This window comes from Heterocephalus glaber, unplaced genomic scaffold, assembly GCF_053883595.1.
Source record: "Heterocephalus glaber isolate CG9 unplaced genomic scaffold, H.glaber_assembly_v1.0 deba00000331, whole genome shotgun sequence".
NCBI lineage: Eukaryota > Metazoa > Chordata > Mammalia > Rodentia > Bathyergidae > Heterocephalus > Heterocephalus glaber.
Window position 1 is genome coordinate 28836447 of NW_028258142.1, and position 18813 is coordinate 28855259.

At 35.2% G+C, this 18813-nt stretch overlaps 1 protein-coding gene across 8 annotated transcripts in view; it reads right to left on the bottom strand.

Moving 5' to 3' along the window:
* Positions 1–18813, bottom strand: part of Dcc (DCC netrin 1 receptor) — a 1202110-nt gene that overhangs the window by 645799 nt on the left and 537498 nt on the right. For all 8 annotated transcript variants that reach the window (XM_004855173.3, XM_021236635.2, XM_021236638.2 and 5 more), the window contains one exon: positions 16568–16852. In XM_004855173.3, the coding sequence (XP_004855230.1) occupies positions 16568–16852 (285 nt within the window). The remainder of the gene's footprint in view (positions 1–16567; positions 16853–18813) is intronic.

Genomic DNA, 18813 nt, shown 5'->3' on the forward strand with positions numbered 1-18813 from the left:
CTCCCGGCCCAGAGGGAGGGGTTCCTGAGCCACCATCCCACTGCTCCTGGTCCAGAGGAAGGGGTTTCCCGGCCACCATCCCACCGGCTGCCCCCAGGCCACAGGAAAGGGCTTTTGGGTCACCATCCCTACCGCTGCTCCCAGCCCCTGTCCCACCTCATCCAGCTCAGAGGAGGTAATCCATGCAGGCTCTAACAGCCCCCCACCCCAGTCAAAATGAGAAAACACATAAATAAGTCTCAAAACCAGACTTCCAGATCACCTACAGCAACCCCAAAGGGAAATGAGATGGAACACTCTGATACTCAACCACCTGGACCCACTGAACTGGCAACAAAAGGGGATCTGGAAAAAATGAAATCAGAAATAATTTCTCAGATAACAGGAGAAATTGTGCCCTTAGTGCAAGACATGATTAATAAATCTAGAGAGGAGCTCAGGAACATGATGGAATCCCAACATAAGAAACAAATGGAATCCATAAAACAGATGCAAATACATTTCCAGGACATGAAAAACTCCATTGAATGTCTACAAGCAGAATGAGCCAATGTGAGGACAGAATTTCAGATATAGAAGATAAGATTGCAATTAGTGACCAGGAAAAGAAAAATTGCTTCAAAATTATAAGGGAACATGAGAAATCAATCCAGCAGCTGCTAGATGATGCAAAAAAGAATAATGTAAGACTGATTGGGCTCAATGAAGAAACAGGAGAGAGTGCAGATGACATAAAAAATCTCTCCACAGAAATAATGGCAAGAAACTTCCCAAGCAGGGGAAAAGAGCTCGACATACAGAGAAGTGAGGCATATAGGACTCCAAATAGCCTTGATCAAAAAAAATCTACACATAGGCATATAATTGTTAAGGTTCCAGAAACACAACAGAAGAACAAAGTTCTCCAAGCAGTCAGAGAAAAGAAACAAATCACATACAAAGGAAAGCCCATCAGAATCACAGCAGACTTCTCAACACAAACCATCAAGGCAACAAGAGCTTGGAGTGACATATTCCAAGCCCTAAAAGAAAACAGCCTCCAACCCACATTGATGTACCCTGCAAAACTATCTTTCAAAATGGATGGAGAAATAAGATACTTTCATGACAAAGAGCACCTTAGGAACTTCATGAATACCAAACCAGCACTCCAAAGAATTTGACACAATATCCTAGGAACAGACATTGAGGATCACAACCCCAGGAAGCAAAGCAGAATGAACCCATCTGGCATGACAAGAAATTAAATGTAAAGGGGGAGAACTCAACAAAAAGAAAAAGCCATGGCAATGACAAGTCAGTATGTTTCAGTTATAACCATCAACGTTAATGGTCTCAATTAACCAATCAAAAGAAATAGACTGGCAGAATGGGTCAAGAAGCAAAATCCAACAATATGCTGCATACAAGAAACACAATTCAAAAGGAAACTCATAGACTGAAAGTTAAAGGGTGGAAAACAATACTCCATGTGACAGGAACCCCCAAAAAAGCAGGAGTAGCTATCCTCTTTGCAGATCAAGTAGATTTCAAACCAACAGTGATTAAGAGAGATGGAGAAGGACACTACATCCTTGTAAAGGGAAGAATCCAAGAGGAAGAGATGACAATCATAAATATCTGTGCATCAAACACTAGTGCACCCAACTATATAAAAAAAAATACTAACGGACATGAAAAGTGCACTAATACAATTGTAGTGTGGAACCTCAACACCCCACTGCCACAAATAGACAGATCAACTAGACTAAAAATAATCAATGAAATACTAGAACTCAATCAAACTCTTGAACAAATGAACTTACCAGATGTTTACAGAGTCTTCCACCCCACAAAATCAGAAGACACATTCTTCTCAGCTGCACATGGGCCATTCTCCAAAATAGACCACATACTCACACATAGAACATGTTTAAGTAAGTGCAAAGGAATTGAATTATCCCCTGTATATTATCAGACCATAGTGGGATGAAATTGGAGATCCATAGCAAAAGAAACTCAAAAAATTTCATAAACACTTGGAAATTGAACAACACACTTCTGAATAACCAATGGGTCACAGAGGAAATTAAAGAAGAAATCAGACAGTTCTTTCAATTAAATGACAATGACAATACAACATGTCGGAATCTATGGGACACAATGAAAGTAGTCTTACGAGGGAAATTCATAGCAGTGAATACGCATATTAGGAAAATAGAAGGAGCCCAATTAAACAACCTGATGCTGAACCTCAAGCTTCTAGAAAAAGAAGAGCAGGACAAACCCAAAGCTCATACAAGGGAAGAAATTATAAAGATCAGAGGAGAAATCAATGCAATGGAGACTAAGAGAATGATACAAAAAATCAATGAAGCCAAGAGTTGGTTCTTCAAAAGAATCAACAAAATTGACAAACCCTTACCGAACCTTGTCAGAAAAAGGAAAGGAAAGGCCCAAATCCATGCAATTAGGAATGAAAAGGGTGAAATTACAACAGACCCAGCAGAAAACCAGATGATAATCAATACCTACTTCCAGAACCTATATGCCAATAAGATGGACAACACAGAAGAAATGGAAAGATTCCTAGATACATATGAATTACCAAAGTTGAATGAAGAAGACCTACAAATTCTGAACAACCCAATATCAACCAATGAAATTGAAAATGTAATTAAAAACTTATCACCTAAGAAAAGCCCAGGCCCTGATGGCTTCACTGCTGAATTCTACAAGACATTTAGAGAGGAACTGCTGCCACTACTGTTTAAACTCTTCAGTGAAATTGAAAAGGAAGCAATACTCCCAAATTCATTCCTGGAAGCAAGCATCACCTTGATCCCCACAGCAGAGAAAGACCCAACTGAAAAAGAGAACTGTAGGCCAATCTCACTAATGAACATAGATGCAAAAATCCTTAATAAGATAATGGCAAACAGAATGCAGGAGATCATCAAGAAGATCATACACGCTGATCAAGTTGGATTCATCCCAGGGATGCAGGGATGGTTCAATATACGAAAATCAATTAATGTAATACACTATATCAATAGAGCCAAGGACAAAAACCATATGATTATCTCCATAGATGCAGAAAAAGCATTTGACAAAATCCAACATGCATTTATGATAAAAACCCTACAAAAAATTGGAATAGATGGTCTCTACCTCAAACTGATAGAAGCCATCTATGAAAAACCAACAGCCAATAACATACTAAATGGTCAGAAACTGAAATCCTTCACACTCAAATGAGGAACAAGACAAGGATGTCCACTATCACCACTCTTGTTCAATATAGTTCTGGAAATATTAGCCATGGCAATTAGACAAGAGAAAGAAATAAAAGGAATAAAGATAGGAAATGAAGAAGTCAAACTGTCATGATTTGCAGATGACATGATACTCTATATAGAAGACCCCAAGAACTCCACCAAAAGTCTTCTAGACTTAATAACCAAATTCAGTCAAGTAGCTGGTTACAAGGACAACACACAAAAGTATCAATAGCTTTCCTCTACACCAATGACAGACTCACTGAGAGAGAAATAGGACAAATAATTCCTTTCACAATAGCATCCAAATAACTGAAATACCTAGGAATCATCCTAATGAAAGAAATCAAAGACTTCTTCTCTGAAAACTATGGCACTCTGAAAAGAGAGATTGAAGATGATATCAGAAAATGTGCAGACATCCCCTGCTCCTGGGTAGGAAGGATTAATATAGTGAAAATGGCCATTCTTCCAAAACTGCTATATAGATTTAATGCAATTCCAATTGAGATCCCAGCAGCATACTTCACAGACCTCGAGAAAACAATCCAAAAATTCATTTGGAGCAAGAAGAGACCCAGAATAGCAAAAGCAATTCTAGGTAACAGAGACATGGCAGGGGGTATCACAATCCCCAACCTGCAACTATACTACAAAGCCACTGTCATAAAAACAGCATGGTACTGTCAAAGAAACAGGCTTGAGGACCAGTGGAACAGGTTAGAAGATGCAGAAACAACGCCAGACACACTCAGCCATTTCATCTTCGACAGAGGAGCCAAACACCCTCACTGGAGGAAAGATAGCCTCTTTAATAAATGGTGCTGGAAAAACTGGGCTTCAACTTGCCAAACATTAAAACTAGACCTGTATCTCTCACCATGCACTCAACTAAAATCAAAATGCATTAAAGATCTAAATATTAAGATAGAAACTCTGAACCAGTTGGAACACAGGTTAGGTAGAACCCTTGAAGACATCGGTGTAGGAAAAGATTTTATGAACAAAACCTCAGTTGCCGGTGAACTAGCAAAAACCATCAACAAATGGGATCTCTTGTTATTAAAAAGCTTCTGCACAGCAACAGAAACCACCAGCAGTGTGAAGAGACAATCCACAATGTGGGAAAAAATCTTCACCTGCTCTTCCTCAGACAAAGGTCTACTATCTCGAATCTATAAAGAACTTAAAAAGATCAGACCTCCCAAATTTAAAGACCCAATCCAAAAATGGGCATCTGAAATGAACAGACATTTCTCAGACAAAGAAGTAGAAATAGCAAATAAATACATGAAAAAATGTTCAACATCACTGCTCATTCGAGAGATGCATATGAAAACAACGCTGAGATTTCACTTCACTCCAGAAAGAATGGCTGCTATCATGAAATTAACCAATAACAAATGCTGGCGGGGGTATGGGGAAAGAGGAACCCTGCTCCACTGCTGGTGGGAGTGTAGACTGGTGCAACCACTGTGGAAATCAGTATGGAGATACCTCAAAGAACTAGGACTGGAAATCCCATTTGACCCCACTATTCCACTGCTGGGGATCTTCCCCAAAGAATTAAAAGAATCATACCACAGTGATATATGTGCACCCGTGTTCATAGCAGCGCTGTTTGTAATAGCTAAAACTTGGAAACAGCCCAAATGCCCATCAACTGGAGACTGGATAAAGAAAATGTGGGTTTTTTTATAAAATGGAGTACTACTCAGCCATAAAAAATGAGAAATTAGAGACATTTATAGCTAAGTGGATGCACATTGAGGCAATACTCTTAAGTGAAATAAATAGGACACACATGTGTAAATATCGAATAGTTTCTCTGGTGTGAAACACTGAAAGTGTAAATAAGGACTAAATGTATAATAGGTCATGTGAAATAGGAAGAAAAGGGGCAAAGGGGAAGGAAGTGGGAGGGCTAGGGGAAAGGATAGAAGGGAATGGGATTAATGAGAAAATGGAAAAATCGGAACAAAATTTTTGTAAATAGGGAAGGCTGGAGGGGTTGAAGGAAGGGCTGGGCAAGGGTGAAAAACAAGAACCAAGAGAGACTATGTAAAGGTGCAAATTTCCAATGATGAATGTCATTTATATTGTATACCTAAAATGTACCAATGATTAGAATGAATAATTGATAATGTAAAATAGGAAGAAAAGGTCCAAAGGGGTAGGGGTAGTGGGAGGCACAGGGGAAAGGGAAGAAGGGAAAGAAAAAAATGATGAGAAATGGAAAAAATGGAAATAAAATCTTTGTAAATAGGGAAGGGTGGAGGGCGTGAAGGAAGGGCTAGGAATGGGGAAAAATACCAAGATGCATTATATAAAGGTAGAATTCCCAATGAGAAATGTAATTGTGTTGTATACCTACAATGTACCAATAAAAGAATTTAATACAAAAAAAAACCCACATAAAAGTGCAAAAAACCCCAAAATGAAACAAACAAACAAGAAAACAAAAAACCCAATCCCATCAGTAACCATTTCTTATTATTGTTAGTTTGCTTTTGGTTTCTGTTTTTGTACTGATAAGGTGATTTTGGCTACCTAAAGAGACAATATCAAACTTGATATTTGCCTTATTTTTCTTCTTTAATATATGAGAGTTAGAGGAACATTCAGGAAATACACTTTTAAACTATGAGGATAAAGATGCATTTGTCAGGGTTAACTCTGTGATGAAATTGTGGGTGGTTTTTATTTTCACCTTTGAATTTTTCTATATTTTCTAAAGGTTTTCAAAAGGACATATTGTATTTTTAGAATGAAGAGTTATTTTAAACTCTAGTGTTGCAAAGTGTATAGAAATTCTATGAAGAGTAAAAGTCATAAAAGTTAGTGACTAAAATTCTCAGCAAATATTTGAGAGCAAATAAAAGTTCTCCCTCTAAACTCTGCTGGGTATAGATGAAAAGCCGTACAAGGTATGAACTTAAAATTCTACGTTGTGAATCTTGTTCCCTGAATTAATTTTAGTGGAACAAAGATAACATTAGTAATTAAGGATTAAAAACCATTTGTGGTCTAGCTCCACGGGCAATGAGTATCCAAGTCCAAATGGTGTTATTCAGCTAACAGAACATGAAGCTCTTTTACAAGTGAATTAATGAGCATGGATTAATTACAAGAAAGACTAATAGAATATAAGGTTGTAATGTCTTATTTCATAAATGAAGTGATAGCTACACATATGGTCATTTTACTTTTATTCTTTAAATTATAAGTAATGGGGGGGAAAGTAAGAACCAAGATACATCATGTACAGGTACAAACATCAAATGATAAATATAAACGTATTGTTTACCTAAAATGTACCAATAAAAGAATTTAAGGAAAAAAAATTGTACTACAATCAAACCAGCAAAAAATGATTTTTTTTTTGGTACCAGGGATCAAACTCAGGTCCTTGCACTTGTTGGGCAGGCGGCGGAACCACTGAGCTAAATCCCTGGCCCCCAAAAATGACTTTTTCAATGTCAAAATTTTATATTAAAACCTTCAAAGTAGACTTGATGTGACACTGAAGGCTATAAATGCCCAAAATGACACAACTATTTTTCTAAACAATCATGACTTAAGAAACATCTGGTCTGGCTTTTTCTTGTTGGGGATTTTAAAAAAATGTTACCCTGACTTTTTGACCTGGTCTCTGTCATCAGAGTGGCAGTGCAGTGACTATTCCTGAGAGTGTAAGAAGCTGGCAGGTAATTAAGAAAAATCGTCATTATAATGATCTGTGTCTCAGACTGTGCAGATTGCCTTAAGTGTAGAACCACTGTAAGACAACAGCTGCCTTTGACTCAAGTGGAAATTCTGGACTACTCTACCTTGATCTGTTATCACATTTGATCTACAATGCTTTTTGTGAAAAAAGAATAATGACAACTGTTGGCTGTTATTCAGGACCCCAAAGAACTTTGGTTCATGTAAGTGACAGCTACTAATATTTATCATGTTAATCAAATTGTATTTATTAAATATGTATTTATACCTTACTAAAAGTTATATTTTAAAAAATAACTATATTTTTCAAACGTATATATTAGTGAAAATCGTGAGATTTTAAAATATTTTTCTAAACTTCTTTAATGAATGTTAGATTGTTACCTGACTTTCTCCATTCCATATTGTGTTGATATTTTGCTTAAATGACATGATTATAATTGGACCTCAGATATGTAGTAGTAAAGAAAGGTACACTTAACAGCTTTTTCAGAGTTTAAAGTAGTATCCTTTAACTTCATACCAAACCTCAATAAGTTTCTAGAAAGTCATTTATAATATAGAATCCAACACTGTATCAGTAAACATTATGTTATATGCTATCATTCACTTTGAATGAATCTTTTACTCATGCAAAATTTTATCACATCAAATAACGGTCGTTTGGAATGCTACACTGCATTAGACAGGTCTTCAAAATTAACATGTATCACTGTACAGAATCAAAAAGTCTCCATTCTTACTTTTACCACTAATCCCATAAAAAGGACTCTTAATTTTGGGAAGCTATTAAACTCCCAGTGGTAAATAAAAGTTCTCCAAATGTCTAATTTTAGCTTAAAAGCTTGAATATCACCCTTAGCAGGAAATGTTATTTTCCTTGAGGAGACTGGCTCACTTTGTTTGTGTCTGAGAAATTTTCAAAAAGAAAAAAAATACTGAAGTCTGAATAGCTATAGTTTTTCTGTTGATTGTCCTTTCAAGTAACAATAAGTTTGCATGAGGGGAAATGAGAGAGCTAGTTCAGTTTGAAACTTAAATGATTCCAGAAATGTTTACTGTGTAAAACTCATTGTACTTTAATTTCCTTCATGTGTATTTCCCATTTCCATGTGCAATATATTTTTAAAAGTGCACTTAAAGATCAACATTAAATTAAATTAAAAAAATTTACTCCTCCATCAAGAACATCCTTAGGCTAACATGGTGAAAAATACAACAGATACAGTAACATTAGTATTAAAATATGCTTGACCTCACAGATATCCTGGAAATCAACCTGCAAGTTTATGGACCATACTTTGAGAATGGAGGCAGAAACATTATCAACAGATTAGGCATTTTCCTGAAAACCCAAATGCCTTTTTCCATTCAACACAGAAGTAGTTCTCAATCTTTTAAGTAGAAATTGATAAATATATTCCCCCTTCACCCTCCCTGTGCCTGTCTCCCTCTCCCTCCTCCTCCTGTTCATGTTATTATTATTCTCCTTTGGGAAGATGGTGTGAAACTTAAATATGTTCAATGATTATCTTTCAGCAAGAGTTTATTAAAAGGGATGGAGTCCCTTGGATCATATAATGTGGCACATTTACCTACATTTAACTTATTCTGAAATAAAAAACTCAACTATCTTCAGGGCCTATGCCCTAAAGAAGTGTAATAAATAAAGTGGAGAGAGTATTTTCTGTTTATAGGCATTTTTAAACACTGTAACATTTTGAAGAACATATTTAACTTTCTCTTTATTATTAGACATTACAGTGGTCAAACTAATGGAGCCTGTGCAGCTAAGTGGGAGCGATCACTCTCCACATTCACAAGTTTTCCCAAATGCCTCCAGAGGCACTATCATTTTGCCTTCTTCCCTAATGACAGATGAATAGCTGACCTTATGAAACAACCACCTTGAGACCCTCTAGAAGGAAAGGAAACTCGGGCACAGGGCACAGGATATGCTCACAACTATCCCAAGTAAACTGGAATGTGTGCTCACCCTGTGCTGACAACTCACCCTTAATGGGAGCATTTTCCAAAACTAGTGCTTAGGAACTTCAACATTAAGCTTATAGTACTGAATCCAAAGAGGCATAGAGAAATTAAATTCTGACTGTAGGCATCTGTGTCTGCAAGAAAAAAACACTAACAGTTTCCACAATTTAGTAACTGTCATTCTCAAAATAACTACTAGTCACTTTTAATTTTTATACTTTCTGAATGTCACATTTTTTCTTCATTGTGTACTCCTTGATGTTCTTTATTAAATTCCTGCCTCAGTGGACTATCAAACACTTTTTCAACTGGAAATGAAAGGACACTGCAGACTACTGGTGGGGTTTTCTCTTTGATTTCTCCCCAGGCATAAGAGTTACAAATTTTAACTTCACGGGCCTCACTTCTTCCATCTATATATTTTCAATTTCAAGCTAAACTACCATTCATCCGCTGGCTCCTTAGCCTTCCTCTTTCTTTCTTTGTTTCAGCAGGTACTAGGTATCTCAAACACCAGCAGGTATATACCATAACGTATGCTTTGAGTGAAAAATTTCATGACACTACCTCTTAACTTTCTGTTTAGATTTTTACTGGAAAAATAGAGCAAATCTGATCATAGGAATAAGAATTTATTTAATAAAAAACATAAAGCCTATCAGGCTGTAAGCCAAGGAGCTTTGAACACAGAGGGAGAAGAGTATCATTTCACAGGAGCTATTATTCATCACCCTGTGACTCTATTATTTTCTTTCCTCATTTACAATAATTCAGTACCAAAATGACATTCCCTTTCTGTAAATATTCCTACAGCTGTTCATATTTCCTCTTTCTTTTTCCAGCACACATATGTATTGCTATTTGTAGTTAAAATGTGGAAGAAGAGAGAAAGAGAGAGTATCTATTCTCATCACTAGCGTATGGCTCCATCCCTTCTGTCTCACAAGCAAATTTTGGTCTAATGGTTTCATTTTGTAGCAGATCTAAAGGAAGTTATTTTTCATTTTTAGAATGATTTTTAAATCACTTTTCAGCTGACAGAATTCTAGAAAACAAATGTTGCCATTATAATGCATCAAAGTTAGTTTAGAGAATGTAAATGTTATATTTACATATATATAATATATATGAATAAAGAAGCATTTTTAAACTTTCCAGAAAAATAATGGGTTTTAATTCTAGCTCATGAATTTGACAATGAACCAAAGTATTTGGATTATTTCCTATTTAGTCAAGGTTGAATTAATAAAGCTGTATCCATAACTTAAAACTACATATATCTCAGTTATGCTCTTTGAATAAATTGATATCAAACAAGACCAAAGAAGAAAGCAAACTGTTTGTCTTTTCAGTATTTTCTTCTGCTGCTTACACTCATGGATTGTAGCCGTGCCTTCTCCATACTTTCAGGGAAAGCTTCCTCTTTGCGTGTGAGTCAGGAAGACCACTTGACCCTTTATTCCACTCACCCAGGGTGATCAAATGTTATATTCCTAGTAAATGTTGACTGTGTTGGCCCCACCTGGCTCTTGAAAAAAGATAGACTCTTCTTTCCAATAAATATCCATTCCTTTGTGTGGAGGACAATTTCTGGCACATTATTATTCCTTTTAACTTTTGAGACATGGCAAACTTTCAGGGAAGGGTAGCTAACAGGGGATAATGCAATCACTATCTAACATTACTCAAGGCTAAGGGTAACAGTAGGAAAAAAGCTATATCTTCCCCTAGTGCTGAAAAGGTGATTATTTGTGACATTAGAATGATGGACATATGATTTCCAAGTAGGACTCCTGGACTATTTTGATTTCCTCCAAAATAGCACCAAGAGACAAAATTATTATTATTATTATTATTATTATTTTTGGGGGGGTACCAGGGATCGAACTTGGGCCCTTGCGCCTACGCAGCAGGTGCCGAAACCACTGAGCTAAATCCTCGGCCTTGACAAAATTATTTTTTAACAAAATTAAAAGTCAAAGAAAACTGTAATAAAGGAAAAGTGGTGATAAATGCAGCAAAATAATAAATAAGGCTTTTGTTGGTGAAAAGATTTAAGAAGGCTGACCTATTCCAACTTCTCTTAAGAGATAAGGAATCTAAGGATTTAGGAGGATTAGATGGATTGCTAAGGGCTACTGAAGACCAAATACTAGAAGGCTTATCAGTTTTTCTGACTCCTATTCCTAAACCAGTGGCTCCTGCACTATACCACACAGCAAAAGAAATGATGTTGATGAAAAAGGTTACTAAAGATTATTAGAAAAGAAACAGTTGCAGGACACTCTGGTTTTGCTTAGATATGAAAAGCAAATGCCGACACTAGATAGATTATGTATAACTAGCTACCAAAAAATGAGTATATATTTAGATACTCAGAATCAAAATCAGGTCATTTATTAGCAGAGAAATAATCTCGACAAGAGAACCAAATTATTTATAAGACCAAAAGAGTCCCTAAAATGTAAAAGTAATTAAAAGAGCTACAGAGGACTTCAAAATTCTAGGCACTGTACTAGTGATGACAGATTTAACCCTCATAAACCACACTTCAAGATATATGGTTGCACTGATTTTATTTTCCAAAATAAAGATTTTTATCAAATAATTTGCCCTCAACTGTACAACAGTAGTTGATGAAACCAAGATTTGTGCATAGTCTGGTGTGAAGTTCATGTTCTTAATCATTTATAATAAAAAATCATACTGAGAATTTAATCGTGAATTGATCAATATTAACTGAATCTTGGGCCAGGGATTGAGCTCAGTGGTTCTGCCACCTGCCTTGCAAGCGCAAGGTCCCGAGTTTGATACCTGGTACCAAAAAAAAAAAATATATATATATATATATATATATATATATATATATTATACTGAATCTTAGCTTAGCCCATGGAAATGGATGGTGGTAGTCCATATGCAGACACTTTCATGTAATCTACATTAAATCTGATATAATTTCTAGAAAATATGAACTTTACAGGACTTAAATATAATATGATCATATTGCCGCTAGAAGCATAAGAAACCATTTAACTCATCTTAATTCTATGAAAGAGAGTCCTGTTTACAGCCTGGTATTAGAAATAGTTTTATTTAAAATTTGCCTTTAAAAAGCAAACTATGGGGAAAAATCCTTCAATACAGTGAAGGTCTATCAGCACCATTTTTTCAACAGCATGAAGTAACTTGGTGTCTTTGTCACACTTTGATGGTTCTTGCACCATTTCAATCTTTTTCATTATTATTATGTGTGTTATTCTTATCTGTGGTCAATAGTCCTTGATGTTACTATTGCCATTAATTTTAGGACCCACAAACTGTGCCTATAAAAAATGATCACCTTAATTATTAAATGTAGGTTGTGACAGCTCCACCAAGTGGTCATTCCCCTACCTCTCCCTTTCCCCAGGGCTCCCTATTCATGAAACACAATATGGAAACGAGGCCAATCATGAATAAGTGTACAACAGCCTCTAGCATATCCTGTACTTTAAATCAGTAACCACAAATGATTAAGCTCAGTGAAGGTGTGTAAAAAGCTGAGTTAGGCTGAAAAAAAGGCCTCTTGTGCCAGTTAGCCAAACTGTGAATGCAAAGGGAACATCCTGGTTAAAAGTGCAGATCCAGTGAATACACACATGGTAAGAAAGCAAACGTTCTTACTGCTGATACAGAGAAAGTTTCAGTGGTCTCAATAGAAGATCAAAGCAGCTACAACACTCCTTTAAGCCAAATCCTAATCCACAAAAAAAACTAATTCTTTTTAATTCTATAATAGCTGAGAAAGGTGAGAAAGCTGAAGAAGAAAAGTTTGAAACTCCCAGAAATTTATTCATGAAGTTTAAGGACAGAACTCAGTTCCATATTATAAAAGTGCAAGATGAAGCAACAAGTGTCAATGTATAAGATGCAGCAAGCTATCCAGCATATCTAGATAAGAAAACAGATAAAGAAAGCCATACTAAACATCTGATGTTCAGTGTAGTCCTCTATTGGAAGAAGACGTTATCTAGGAATTTCATAGCTAGAGAGGAGAAACCAATACCTGATTTCAAAGTATCAAAGGACAAGCTGCGTCTTGTTTTAATGCAGGTGGTAAGTATAAGTTGAAGCTCATGTCATTTACCATTATGAAAATCCTCATCCTTTAAGAGTTATACATACCAAGTCTATTCTGCTTTTGTTCTGTAAATGGAACAGTAAAGACTAGATAATAGCACATCTGTTTGTAACATGGTTTACCAAGTATTTTTAGCTCACTATTGAGACATACTGCTCACAAAAAAAAAGATTTCTTACAAAATATTAGTGATCAGTGACGATACACCTAGGAACATCAAAGGAGCTATACAATGAGATTAATATTGTCCCTGACTGTGAACCCACATCCATTAAGCAGTCCATGAACCAAGGAGTAATTTCACTTTTAAGTCTTATTATTTAAGGAGCATAATTCGAAAGGCTACAGCTGCCAAAAATAGCTGCTACCACCCTGTTCAGTACATACCCATCAACATCAAGGTAAGACCTTCTGCCACCAGTAAAATGATTATGATAGTTCACTGAAGGCTCAGGTGATCATTAGCAATTTTTAGCAATAAATTAAATTTTAATTAAGATAGGTACACTGTTTTGTGGACATAATTCTATTACACATTTAATTGGCTATACTATAGTGTAAATACAACTTTTATATGCACTGATAAATCAACATATTTGTGTGATATGCTCTATTATGATATTCCCTTTATTGCAGTAGACTGGAGCCAAAGGTGGACTATCTCCAAGGTATTCCCATAACTAATTTTGAACTGTAAGTAATACTGAACCAAACAAAAAATTTAATATAACATTGAGTTAATAATATATTCTTAGAAATGTATAAAACTGTGAAACTATTTGTTTTCTGACTAAAAAGTAGAATTTACCTTTAAATAAATTTTGAAGGTTTCTGTCAATATTTCAGTAAAAATAAATAATACAAATAATCATTCAAAGTATTTTAGGACAATTTAATTCATTTAAAGTCACTGCTTTGAATTATACAGATATTTAGTGCAAATATATAGGAGACCAAACTCATTTTATTATAGTTAAATGAATGAACAATAGATTGAATTACCAACTGAGTAATTCAATTAGGCCATTAAGAAAACTGATGTAAGAATTCCTTGTATGGGCCAGTTATTTCAGTCAACCTAATACTCAAAATAGATTTATAATTCTGCAATTCAATCTGCTGCATGGTACTCAGATGTGATGAACCGTGAATAAAGTGACTGTGACAAAAACAATGGCTGCTTCAATCTGTCACATTTTCCATCACATAAGATATTTTAAACCATCTCAAATCTTACTTAGGGTTTTCTCACTGATATTTCAGAAAATCCATTACAAGTATTTACTATTGATTTACTCCACAAAAAAATGTTTAGTTCCTTGAAAGTGAAATAACTTCATCAACTCACATGATACTTTTGTGACTATGGAAAAATAGAACACTTTTGAGAGAGTTAACAACTCCAATTCCACTTCTAAAATTCCTATGTTAATAACATAATGAATTCATATTTTGTGAAGGTATCTTCCCTTAAGAGAATAGAGAGTGGACGATATGCATATATAATCTATTACTGCTTCAAACTGGTACATAGGCACAGTGGAAATTGATAAGGAAAATGTTAGCATGATTTTAAAATTAGGGAAACATAACTTAGCAACTAAAGAAAACTAGGATTGGCCATTCATTCATTCAATCTTATACTTTTTGTGGACCTATGTATTTCACCTGTAAACCTACTATGAACTTGAATATAAATACATCAAAGAAATTATGTAATCAATATCATATGAGATGGGCTTAACATGTTTCTACTGGCTTGAACCACTGGTGGTACATGCATGAGTGGCCCATCAGGCAACCTGTACCACTGGTGTTAGAAATGCTACAGTCGTGCATGGGACAGTTATGCATGTACCATCAGTGGTTCAATACACCGGGCAGTGAAACATATGAATTAGGCCCCATTGTGAATATGTTAACCAAGAATGACAACTTGTGTATCTGTGTGTGTGTGTGTGCGTGTGTATTTGCAGTGTATCTCTGCTCAGAATCCTTTTAAGGAATATATCTGAATTCACAGCACTCAAAGATTCTTATTAGACGTAATTTTTTTTTTTTAAAGTTCAGTTTACATTCAGGTAAAAAATTTTTTTTAAGTTACACCAACAATTTTTTGTTTTTAGTCAAATTAATAATATGGCTTTAAACAAATCCTGATTACAGTTCAAATGTGCTTTAGAAAATGAACAAATAAAGGTAAATGATAGTTTGATGTTTGTATCTCTGTCTTTCAAACTTTTCTACCTTTCAACAGAAGTATTATTAAAGATACGTGAATACAAATATTTAAAATGTTTGTGGATTTAATGGGTGTCTAAATAAATGCCTGTATATGTTGGAAATAAATGCTACATATGTATATGCTACCTCAAGGTAATATAACTATGTTGTCAATAGTCATTAATGTCTTTTAATTCAGTATCTCTGTGACTGATGGAGGGTAGAATATATGAAAAGGAAAGAGGTTTAAAAGATGTCTTTATATAAAGCACCGAGAAGCTTTCAATTGAATTACTAATTTGCTTTTAGGATAACCTATACACAGCTAAAGTAGTGTGGTAACTGCACAGAGTTAAGAGTGCAGAGACTGGCTCCAGTTGCTAAACTTTGATGAGCAGTCCACACCAATTACTTAGGTACTATATGTACTTTTCTATGATTCACAAGTCTAAGTAAACCATACTAGTGAGACTGAGGGAGAGAGTAGATACCAGATAAAGAGATGATAGAGCAGCAGTCATTGAAAGAGAAGAGATCTTAGAGAACATCCAGCCAACTTCTTATTATTTAGGAGAGGGAAATGAGCTCAGAGTCATAAGGATTTGCCAGGGAAGAGAAAGGAAGATAAAAGATGGTGAAAAACAACTTTCTCTGTCATAATATTTATCGCACCTTCTTGCAATTACTTTTATGTCCATATTTACTCAGCAATCCAATAGGCCAGGCTCTGTGTCAGTCTTAGTCAATTCTATATTTCTTGTAGTTAGCACAGTCCTTCACAGAAAGGAGTGTATAAATGGATGCATAGATGATTGTTTATTATTAATTTAGGGAACATTTGTACCTTCCTAATCCTCACTTTTACCTTTCGAAAATGAGGGTGATAACTTTCTCTTTTACTGTTATCAATCAGAGGAAAATGAAATAATACCCAATGGATATTATTAGCAATGGGCTTTGCACAAATAAGGGTGTGATGAGAATTAATGGATTGAGTGAACAAATAAATGAATAAATTAGGCCAAACTATGTATTCATTTTCCAAAAAACCTCAATAACAGACATAGTTTTGGCATACTTTCACCCAATAATGCCTTAGCAAGAAAAGAAGAAATGAGATAAAACAAAACTGAACACACAAATATAGAACATGTAAGAAGTACCAAAAAAAAAACCGTTTAAAAGAAAATTTGTTGTTTGATTTATTCCAAAGTCACTCTGAAGAGAACAAAAGCACTGACAATACCTGACAAAATTCTGACTTCTGCTTCATTTCCTATCCTTGAGCTGGCTGGATTCCGAGCGGAGCATCGATAGATCCCAATGTCCCCTGCTTGAAGTCGGCTGATCTGCAGTGATCCAGAGGGCAAGACCGCCACTCGGGAGTCTCCGGGTATTGGGGTAAGGTCTTGTTGATTTCTCTGCCAGTGTATTGTTGGCATAGGCTCCCCAATGACTTCACACTTGAGTAGCACTGTGTCTCCCATGAAGGCTGTCACAGACTCTGTCTGGGAAAGGAACCTTAGTGGTCCTAGGGGAAAAACAAAGAAGAAAAGCTAAGTATCTCAGATGAGGCACGCTAGTCAGCAACAAAAATAATCCCACATTGCATTCTTTATAGGGAAATATATTTTACAAGATCTTTTCTCAAACCCCATCTCATTGTTCTTCCACTTTAGCACATCACCTGTCAGGGACTATGAGTGGGGGTGGTCACTAAAAATAATAATGTTGCCATTTATACTGAAACTCACTGTTTTTTTGCTATTGGTTAATAAGACAGCTATGTAAAGTAAACAGAGAAGATGCAATCTAATTTTATACATGTGAAAATTGAGGCTCAAAGAAGTGAAATTCCACACATAAATTCATCCAGTTAGTATGTTGCAGTCCTCCAAATGTGACCTTGTTCTTCTGAATCCATGTGCTGTGCCCGTCCAGTTTCCCAACTTTGGACAAAGGTCTCAGGTCATGAGGATTTATTAAGGATGGTCATGTGGCATAACCAATAGCAGTGTCAAGAAAGATGAATGGTGTTAACTGCCAATTAAAGTAACAAAGAACAATCTTTTATGGGCTGACTGCTTAAGGCAAAGATCATTTGCATTTGTCAGAAACAGCATGCTTAAAAAGTCCTAAAGTTTAAATTAAATAGCTTGTGTTTCAAGCCTGGTTGGGCTACTTATTCTGTATGAATCTTTTTATAATCTATTTCATTTCTTGGGCTATAAAACAGGACAACAGCTAACTTGCATGACCACAAAGATGCTCATATGAAATAACATGTGAAAAATGATGCATTTATACCATATAGCTGATTAAGGAAATGAAGGGGAGAATTTAAAAAAAAACTGGCCATTACTGATCATAAGCATGATGACTAGGGAGACTCTTCCATCATGATGTTTTACAGGAAAAGGCAACAAGATATTTTGATCTTGCCCTCTTTAACCCCCTTTTATAAACAAGTTGATATCTATGATCCTAATCAGTTGACCATGAAAACCCTTAGGGATTTCTAGTGATTACAAAGAAATTTTTATGAATTATGTCATCATTGACAAATCATTGGCAGTTTTATTTTCTACTACTAATGCAACCCAATAATTTCACTTTTTATATTGTTGTTAGTAGGTTTGTTTTACAAAACAATTACATTCATCTTGGGAATTTCTGTTCTCTTCATCTCAGTTATATTCTGATATATCCAATTTCATTTTAATTTTCCTGGGGTTATTTAAATTGGATGTACATTTTTCAGTAAAATTTGATTCATTCATCACTTTGGGGTTCATATCAAGCCTTGCTAAACATATTTCATGTTATTTTAATATTTATTTTACACACTTATTCTAATTAAGTCAAAACTTCCCAGTGCCAAGTTTAAGTTTTCTCAAGAAATTTTGAGTTTTTGCATCATTCTTTAGTCAATAACATTTTATTTTATTCTGTTTTAAATACTGCTAGTTTGAACTTGGTCTACTGATTCTCAAAAACCTAATTTTCTCTATAAATGGATAAAAATTTAGCTAAGGACAGAGGGCAAAGATATAATGACCTGGGTCAAATATCATAATTTAATATTGGAGACAATAAGATATTGTCTAGTCTCTTTCCTTAGATGACAGCAGACTTTCACATTCCATTCAAAGATTAAAGTCTGAGCTAAAAGATAACTGAATCTTTGAAATATAAAATTACATCAATATCACCTATTGAATAGGTACAAGCTGCTGAAGGTTATCTTCATTATAGCTACATCTGAACAAACAGACTGGAAGTTGGGGAGATGCAATATTAATGTTAAGCAAAACTAATACTAGATAATACAGAAATCTTAATTGTGATACAAATATTAATTTATCAACTAAAATTTATCACACATATATAGATGCTAAAATTATTCATCTGATTCCTAAAGTAACCTCTGGAATGTGAATTCATAGAGCTATGTGGATCAACACTACAGATGTATCTACAGAGGGTGCCAGG